This window comes from Bos indicus, chromosome 19 (assembly GCF_029378745.1).
Source record: "Bos indicus isolate NIAB-ARS_2022 breed Sahiwal x Tharparkar chromosome 19, NIAB-ARS_B.indTharparkar_mat_pri_1.0, whole genome shotgun sequence".
Classification (NCBI taxonomy): domain Eukaryota; kingdom Metazoa; phylum Chordata; class Mammalia; order Artiodactyla; family Bovidae; genus Bos; species Bos indicus.
The window spans coordinates 57,752,818-57,761,696 of NC_091778.1; the positions used below are offsets into that span (position 1 = coordinate 57,752,818).

General features: G+C 55.9%; 1 protein-coding gene across 1 annotated transcript; it reads right to left on the minus strand.

Annotated features, from left to right (window-relative positions):
- Window positions 1-445: 445 nt before the first annotated feature.
- Window positions 446-7,647, minus strand: OTOP3 (otopetrin 3). Its single transcript, XM_070774112.1, has 6 exons — window positions 7,161-7,647; window positions 6,909-7,045; window positions 5,890-5,948; window positions 5,496-5,614; window positions 2,314-3,128; window positions 446-1,131 (listed from the first exon to the last, which is right to left on the minus strand). The coding sequence occupies exons 1-6, from the start codon at window positions 7,645-7,647 to the stop codon at window positions 961-963; spliced, it is 1,788 nt and encodes a 595-aa protein (XP_070630213.1). The 3' UTR covers window positions 446-960.
- Between the last annotated feature and the right edge of the window lie 1,232 nt (window positions 7,648-8,879).

Genomic DNA, 8,879 nt, shown 5'->3' on the forward strand with positions numbered 1-8,879 from the left:
CCAGCACCCAGCTTTGCGGGGTACAAGCCGGGCTGCAGGGGCGGAGCTGCCCTCCCCAGGCCCCACCCCCGGCCTCACCCCTGGCACAGCTCACTGTTTGCACTGGCTTCAGGGAGATGGACGGGCTAGGAATGCCCGCCCTCCCCGCCCAAAGACTCAGAGGACCTGGCAGCTGGGGAAAGTCCCCCAGGGCTGTGTTGTGGGGAAGACAGGGGCTGGCGAGGGGTGGGAGGATGTGGAAGCCCCAGCCTCTCTCTTCCCCTCTCCTGCTGTGGATCAGACAAGGGGAGGACCAGACAAAGGGTTTAGACCCCTCCTGGCCCAGAAGTAGGACTGTTCCAGCCCCACAGCCCCGCCCAGGAGGACTATCCCTTCCCACTGTATGTGGAGTGGCAGCTCTGTCCCCAGGAACAAATGCCACGAAGCCCGAATGGAATCGATCAAACAAACAGGGTTTATGGCAGTGGGAGAGAGGGTTGTTGAACCCTGCCTGGCAGCTAATTAAGAAGCTCATTAGGAGACAGGGCGTGTGGGGAGACAAGGGCAGGGCGGCCTGCTGAGCCACGAGCTTCCAGATGTCCTGGGCTGAGCTTGGGCCAGGCAGGAGGCTGAGCCCCTAAGCCTGGCTGGGGAGGGGCTGCACCTCCCCAAACTCCCAGCGCAGGGCTGTCCCAGAGGGTAGCTGTGAGGGCTTCCTCCTGGGCCGCGCTGACTGTGGTGGTGAGCAGTGGGCAGGCCCGTGCTCCGTCCTGGATGTGGGCTTTAGCAGCTCAGTGTCCAGGCCCCGCTCTTGGTCTGGGCCTGGAGACAGTGACACTACCCCCCAGTGAGGTTCCAGGGCACAGCAGGCTTTGGGGATGCCAGGCTGGTCTAGGTGCCCCTGGAATGGGGCATCTGGGTGACATCCTCCCCGGCCCTGGCACTTTAGGGGTCTGCAGGGCGTGGGTTCCTCGGGCGCCCTCAGGCCCCCAGGTAGACCTCCACCAAACCCCCCACAGAATGCATGCGGTAGAAGACCCCCAGAGGCAGGCCAAAGTTGACGACGGTGAACCACGTCCGGTAGCCATAGAAGTCCTTTTCCAGCCCGTTCTCAAACTCCGGGTGGATGCCGAAAGCAGGCATCATCCATAGCTGGGAAGGAGAGGAGGGTGCTGAGTGAGGGGCTCTCCCATCCCCCACGGCCCTCGGCTCAGGGGAAGCAGGCCCCCTGAACCTGCGGCTCCTCCACGTCTCCTCCTCCTCAGGATATCAGAGCCGGCCCCTCTGCCCTTATATCTCCCTCCCCCTCAAGGCCTTGAGCCCCCTTCTCAGCTTGCCTGGGGCCAGCCAGCCTGAGTTCCAGCTGAGACCCCCAGCTGCCACTCCCACGGGACAACCTGCTCCATCAAGCGGGGATCCCCCGGCCTCGATCTGCATCCCTCTTTTCTGCTCTGGGTCCATTCTTCCGCTGTCAGGACTCTCTGCCCACTCCACTCTGACCCTGCCTTCTGTCCAAATTCTGCTCATTTCTTAAGGCCCAGGCCAAACTTTCACGAAGCCTTCCTTGGCCACTTGGGTCCACATTTCCTTCTTTGAGCTCCTACCTCCCTTTAGGGCCAATGTATTACTTATGCTCTGCCTGGAGCAGAGGTTTTGCCCTCGGAGGTGTTGCCAGCACATCCAGTACCAGCATGGGCTCAAACAACCTGGAGGTGTCCCGGGACTGCCCCTTGCAGACTCTGGGAATACGGGCAGGTCAGACAGCCTAAGCCTCAGTCTGCTCATCTGTTAAATGGGGACAGCAATAGTGCCTGCTTCGTGTGTTAGTGTGACGATTCAGCGAGGTGCAGGGAAAGGTGGATTTGAGACTTGGCAGCCACCAGGCATTGAGTGTTACTGTTAAGGCCTTCCCCTAGAGGTTCTGTAGAAAAACAGGCACTTTCTGATCTCTTCCTTTGACTGAATTCAGTGGATGATTAAATATTTGGTAACTCTCTAACTGGTTCCCCTGTGTGTCCCCAACTAAGCAGTAAGTTCCCCTGGGAGCTTACACACATGTGTGAAATCCTACACACATGTTTATAAAGAGCACTTAGCTACAGGCTTGGCACCTTCATCCATGCCAGGTAACTTGCAGGGAGCTGGGGGGCACTCTCAAGCAGCATCAGGCTCGTTGGAAAGAGGCCTGTGTCCTTGGCAATCAAAGGACAAGCCAGTCGCCCTGGGGACTGTCAGTGTGCCATGAATGCACCTTGATCCATTCCTTCCTGAATGACGCTCGCTGGGGCCGTCTCACCAGCTCCACCCCGCACGTCTCCCGGCCCCTGCACTCACTGTGATATTGCAGAGGATGAGGAAGAGTGAGATCTCCTTGAGGGCTCGCCGCTTCCAGTTGAGGTGGCTGTAAGAGTGGATGTAGGCCAGCGAGGCCCGCCGCAGGTCCTGGCCCAGCTCCAGCAGGGAGCCCCTGCGGGGAGGCTCAGCCTCCCACTTCCCGGCCAGGCTCTCGGCAGTCACCTCCCAGAGCGGGCGGCGGTGCAGGCCCTCGATGATGAACAGGTTCTGGGCCATATGCTGGAGGATGAGTAGCAGCGAGTAGGCCAGGATGAGGCAGTTGAGCAGCTCGTGGGGACGGGTGGCCACAATGGCCACGATGGAGAAGTAGGAGATGCCCATATGACCCAGTGCCGCGCCCATCAGTAGCACCACATCCAGGCTGCGGGTGGGGTTCTTGAGCGTGTCCAGCTCTCGCTCCTCCAGCCCGTGGATGGCCGTGCCCGCCAGGCACGCAAGGCTCATAGCGGGCAGCGCGGCCACGTAGAAGGCATAGTAGACGGTGAAGTACTGGCGCGCGATGGCCGGGCCACTTGCTTGGATCTGGAAGAGCACAAAGACGCACACGCCTGCCACCAGCACCAGCAGGCCCAGCAGCGGCCCGAAGATGGCCCCGTGCAGGTGGAAGGACGGGGCGCCGGGGGGGGCACCCGCGGCAGGTGCCAGGCGGCGGCCCACGTTCCTCCACATGACGAAGATCACGGTGCAGCAGATGAGGCAGTACTCGGTGCTGAAGGGGTAGAGCATCAGGTAGCCCTTCCGGAAGACCTCGCACATGGTGACATTGAGGCACAGACAGGTGTTGGTGCCATTGCCTGGGAGGGGCAGGGCGGGAAGGGACAGAGGTTCAGGTGGGCCTTGCTCAGGGGAAACCAGAGGCACGAGTCAATCCCGTTCACCTCCTGGAGTGTGGCCGAGGTGGAAGAGACCCAGCCACCCATTTTGCAGACGTGGAAACTGAGGCCCAGAGAGAGAAATCGGAAATCACAGAATGGGTGGTGGCGCTGCATGTAAGAATCTGCTTGTCACTGCAGGGGACACAGGTTCAGTCCCTGGTACGGGGAGATTCCACGTGCCTCGGAACGACTAAGCTCATGCTCCACAACTACTGAGCCTGTGTGTGCCACAGGAGAAGCCACTGCAATGAGAAGCCTGCACACTGCAATGAAGAGTAACCCCCACTCGCAGCAACTAGAGAAAGCCCTCACAAAGCAACAGAGACCCAGCGTGACAAAACACACACACACACACACACACACACACACACACACACACAGCGGAAATAATAGGGTGGTCATTTCTATTTATTTCGTTGTTTTTTGTGGAACCTTAGCTCCCCAGCCAGGGATCGAACCCCTGCAGGGGAAGCGTGGAGTCTTAACCAGTGGACCTCCAGGGGAGTCCCCAGGATGATCATTTCTTGACAAAAGGATTCTAGACCTCAGGGGCCAAGCTTAGATAAAGCATTTGACATGTGATATCTTCAGGGCCAAAGCTCTACGGATGACTTGCTGAGCACGAGGGGAACCCTGTAACTTTACACTGAGAGGCTCTGGCTGCTACACCTGGTCAGTCAACAGCATCCACCGTGTGGTGATCAGACGTCCTTCCTGTGATGAGGTGCCCTGCAAAGACACAGCATCCCCGGTGGAATGCTGGTGTCCAGAATGCTCCTCCTGAATCTAATCAACACTTCAGTCCACACTTCCCATTTCTAGGAAAAGCAGGGAAGAGGGGAAGAAGTCAAATGCCACCATGAGGAAGCAACCGGACCAATCTCAATGTCATTAGGGAAAAAGAGACTTAACTGAGCCACCAACTGTATTGCATGTTTGAACAAACCATCTGTAAATGACATTTCTTAGGCTGATTGGACAAAGTCAAATATAGATTTATCCATATAAATGGGGATGGGGATGATGTTAAGGAAGTTAGCAATTATAATAGCATTTTGCTAATGTAGGGAAATATATCATTTTAAAAGCTTGCATATTGAAATGTTTTGAGATGAAATGACAGGATTTCTATAAGATAAGTAACTCACCAAAAATATTGGAATAAATATGCCAAAGTGTTGAAAATGATTACATCTAGGTTATGGGTATGTCCTGTTGTACTCATCTAGATGTCTGAATTGTTTAATCATAAAAAAATCCATGATGTCACTTGCCAAAAATTCTCTTTGCATAGCTCTTCTGAAGAATGGATCTGGAGCATAAAGAATGCCACAGTATCCAGGCGTGCCAAGATTTATGCAATGGGTGTGTGAGTGCATGAGTGTGCTGAGAAGGCGTGGCTGTACACAAGTCAACATGGCGATGGCACCTGGAGGGGGGGTTGTATACACACACACAGGTGTGGCTGAATCCCACAGACAGCAATGCTCCTTCCGTGTAGTTTATAGGACATGGCCTCTAAGCACACCCTGTATGGGGGGGTACTGCATACATGGGAGGATGCAGGGCATTCTTTCTGCCCAGAAACATTCTGTTCCTCCTGATAGCTGACATGTCCAGGTGCCTACAAGTGTGTTAGGAAGACATTCCTTTCAGTCATAAAGGCTTCTCCGTTTCTTGCAAGTAAAATGAAGATACCAGGGGTGGAAGGGCGTACCTGGACTTATTGGTGGGTCAGTGGCCAGCTCACTGACAGCTTGATGGTGCCCAGGGAGGGCTTGCAGAGCACTAGAACCTGGTGGGGCAGGCCCAGAATGCAGGCAAAAGTCAGTACCCCTGGCAACAGTCAGTTTTTGTTGAGTCTTAATCTGGGTTCTAGAGTTTGCTCCCAACTGTACAGAGTCACTGAGCCTCACCCGTTTGAGGAAGTGTGATTCATGCATGTGTGTGTGCACATTCAGAGATGGGGGGGGGGGGTCGCGGTCTCTTCTTGCTGCAGCTGCTGCTGCTAAGTCGCTTCAGTCGTGTCCGACTCTGTGCGACCCCATAGACGGCAGCCCACCAGGCTCCCCTGTCCCTGGGATTCTCCAGGCAAGAACACTGGAGTGGGTTGCCATTTCCTCCTCCAATGCATGAAAGTGAAAAGTGAAAGTGAAGTTGCTCAGTCATAACTGACTCTTCGTGACCCCATGGACTGAAGCCTACCAGGCTCCTCCGTCCATGGGGTTTTCCAGGCAAGAGTACTGGAGTGGGGTGCCATTGCCTTCTCCCATGGTCTCCTCTTACCTGAGAGCTTTTTCATGAGGGCGCTGAGCTCAGCCTCGATCTCATGGTGCATGGAGTCATTGGAGACAGCCAGAAGCCACAGCAGCAGATTCGTGGCCAGCGTCAGCATCAGGCCACACCTGGAGGAGGTGCTACACTCTGCCCACACAGCCTGGCCAGTGCCCTGGATACCTCGCATTCACCATCACTGCCTTTGGGGGGACCGCTCTCACCCAAAGCCAGATCCCACCTGCCATTAGAACTTCAGGAGGGGCGGCCCTAAGGGCTCCCCAGGACCCAACCAATCCATAGTCCCAGGGCTACCCTGCCCAGGGAAGCTGTGGGGGGTTGGCGTGGGTGGGGGATGGGGGTGCCCCAGGAGTTGTTGCAAGGAGAGAAGGGGCCCACATCTCACCTAGTGAAGTTGGTCTGGATCTGAACGCAGTCTTTGCAGTGCTTCCAGAGCACCCAGGTCTGAAAGAGAACAGGCTTTGAGCCGGGAGTGTTGGGGTGGGGTGGGGGTGGGTGGGGGGTCCATGGCGTGTGTGCGCCAGTGGCCCGTGTGTATTTACAATGGAAGAGTGAGGACACCTGGCTTGGATTCCTGGCTCCACTGTTTCCTTGCTGTGTGGTCTTGGACCAGTGGCAAAACATCTCTGAGCCTCAGTCTCCTCGTCTCTAAAATGGGACTAAAGTGGGAACGCCTGGGCCTCCCTGGTGGCTCAGTGGTAAAGAATCTGCCTGATAGGGCAGGAGACTCTTGTTTTAATCCCTGATCTGGGCAGATCCCACATGCCTTGAAGCAGCTAAGCCGGTGCAGCCCAGCTCCTGAGTCTGCACTCTAGAGCCCAGGAGCCGCAACTACTGAAGCCCATGTGCCCTAGAGTCCGTGCCCCACAACAAGAGAAGCCCACCCACCGTAGCCGGAGAGTAGCCCCTGCTCCCTGTAGCTAGAGAAAAGCCCATGCAGTAACGAAGACCCTCCACAGCCAAAAATAAATAAAATTATTAAAAAAAAAAAACAAAAAGAAGAGTAGCTCTGCGGACTTCCCTTGTGGTCCGGTGGTTAAGACTCTCTACTTTCACTGTGATGGGCACCGGTTCCCTCTGTGGTCAGGGAACTAAGATCCCACATGCCACACGACCAAATAAAAAATAAATTGTATTAAAAAACAAAAGCTCTGTATATCCGGGTGGGGGGTGTAGATTTAGGTATGTTCTGTCAGATGTATCTATAGGTGTCTGCGTTTCAGTGACTCGTGCGCAGCGCTGATGCTGACACTCGTGGGTGGCGTGGTTGTGGGCGCAGGGGGCATGTCGGGGCTGGGGGTGGGCGTGGTGTGCGCGTGCACCTCCTCTGGGCCGTGTAGACGTTTGCTGATGTGGTTGTTTCTAGGCATAGAGTGCGGAGTGGGGGTGGGCGAGGCCAGTCACCTGGACACTGATGAAGACGACCTCGATGGCGGGGAAGACCAGCTCCAGCTGCGACTTGCAGCGGATGTGGCTCACGTCGTAGCCCACGCGGAAGACGTTGAGGCAGACGGTGCAGCTGCCGAAGAGCACCAGGGAACCTGGCCGGGCCGGGGGTGGGGCCATTGGCACCTCCAGGAGCGGGCACCCTCCCTCCCCCGGCCTCTGCACCCACCTCCACTCCCCCACCCCCGCTCCGGGCGCCCAGACACTCACCCCGCACCCACACGGGCCCCGCGTGCGGGTCCCGGTGGAGCACGGCGTGTGGCTGCCGGGTGGTCCCTGCGGTGTAGTAGAGGAGCCAGAGGGCGGACAGGACCTTCAGCGCGGCCAGCAGGATCCACACGTCCCCCAGCGTGACGGCCACGTTGTTGAAGACCATGCTGCAGATGAAGGCTCCGCCCAGGAGCACCACGTTGAGCGCCAGGAGCCCCGAGAAGAGCTGCCCAGCTTTCTGGGCCTGCCGGTCCCGCCGCAGCAGCAGCGAGAAGTGCCGCGCCAGCCAGGACCTCTCGACTGGCGAGGCAGGGGCCCTGGTCTGCTCGAACCCCAAGGCCACTTGGTTCTCCTTAGCCGGAGCCTCTCCAGTCGCCTGAGCCTCTGGAGTGGCCATGGGTGGAGCCTCAGTAGGGGCTGAGGAGGGAGACAGGGGTCTGGTTGGCTGCCGAGCTGTCCAGCGCTCCGTTCCACTCTTGCGTCTCATTGCCGTGTGACCTAGGGTAAGCCAAGCAACCTCTCTGATTGGGACAATGGAAATCACAGCAGCTACCCCATCTACCTTACAGGACCAGAGAAGGTTCAAATAGACCAGCCCTCTGTGTTCCACATAAAATTAGGGGTTATTTAAAGGGGCTTGAGGACCACTTCTCCCCCACCCCCACCCCTGTCTTCCTGTTTGATCTTAAGGTGGAATACTGGCATCCAGCAAGGGAGCCAAGGGCGTCTGCACAGTGCTTGGCCACCGGCTGTTTCCAAGGCTGTGACTTTCCACCCCGAAAGGCTGTGCGTGCCCTGTCTTCTGGAAGGAGTTTCACTCCTGAAGTCAGGGAGAGCAAAGTCGGTGTCCCCTCTTATTCTGACTCTGATCAGTTGGATCGTGGTTGCCTAGGGTGTTGTGTTGAGAAGGATCCCGCGGCTGAGTGTGCGCTTGGGCTTTCCCATCCTTGGGAAAGAATGCTGTGATCTGAAATAATGCTCTATTATGGGTGCTATATACCCAATCCAGTGTTCTTGCCTGGAGAATCCCAGGGACGGTGGAGCCTGGTGGGCTGCTGTCTATGGGGTCGCACAGAGTCGGACACGACTGAAGCGACTTAGCAGCAGCAGCAGCATGGAGAAGGAAATGGCAACCCACTCCAGTATTCTTGCCTGGAGAGCCTCATGGATAGAGGAGCCTGGAGGGTCCGTGGGGTCACAAAGAGTTGGACACGACTTACAACTGAACAGCAACAAAAAAAATGGTTGTATATAAAATTACTTTGAAAAGCTCTAGAAGACACCCATCGAGTTCATGATAGGAGTTACTTCTGGGGAAAGGTAGAGAACACAGGCACTGGGAGGAGTGGCTAATGTTCTAGTTTTTTTGCCTTTTTTTTTTCTTAAAACATTACTTTTGTAAAGTTATTATTATTATTTTTTGACCGCGCTGTGCTGCATATGGGATCCTAGTTCCCCAGCCAGGGATCAAACCTGTGCCCCCTGCAGTGAAAGTGCAGAGTTCTAACCACTGGACTGCCAGGGAAGTCCTAAAGTTTTTATTTTATTTCCTAAAATTAATTTTAAAGCACATTAAAGGCTTAAGGAAAAAAGTTCCGAGACTGATTTGCAGTGTCTACCATGACCACGGGACATCCTGGGGTCAGCACAAATGCTATGGCCCTTGACTCTTTTTTTTTGGCCTTGCTGTGAGGCTTGTGGGATTTTAGTTCCGAAATC

Bases quoted from the DNA above. Each gene is read 5' to 3' on its own strand.
- OTOP3 (XM_070774112.1), bottom strand. From the start codon at position 7,647: ATGAGACGCAAGAGTGGAACGGAGCGCTGGACAGCTCGGCAGCCAACC. The intron at 7,046-7,160 runs GTGAGTGTCTGG...CGGCCCGGCCAG, and splicing joins GGGGCCCGTGTGGGTGCGGG to GTTCCCTGGTGCTCTTCGGC. The intron at 5,615-5,889 runs GTGAGATGTGGG...CACCTCCTCCAG, and splicing joins ATCCAGACCAACTTCACTAG to GTGTGGCCTGATGCTGACGC.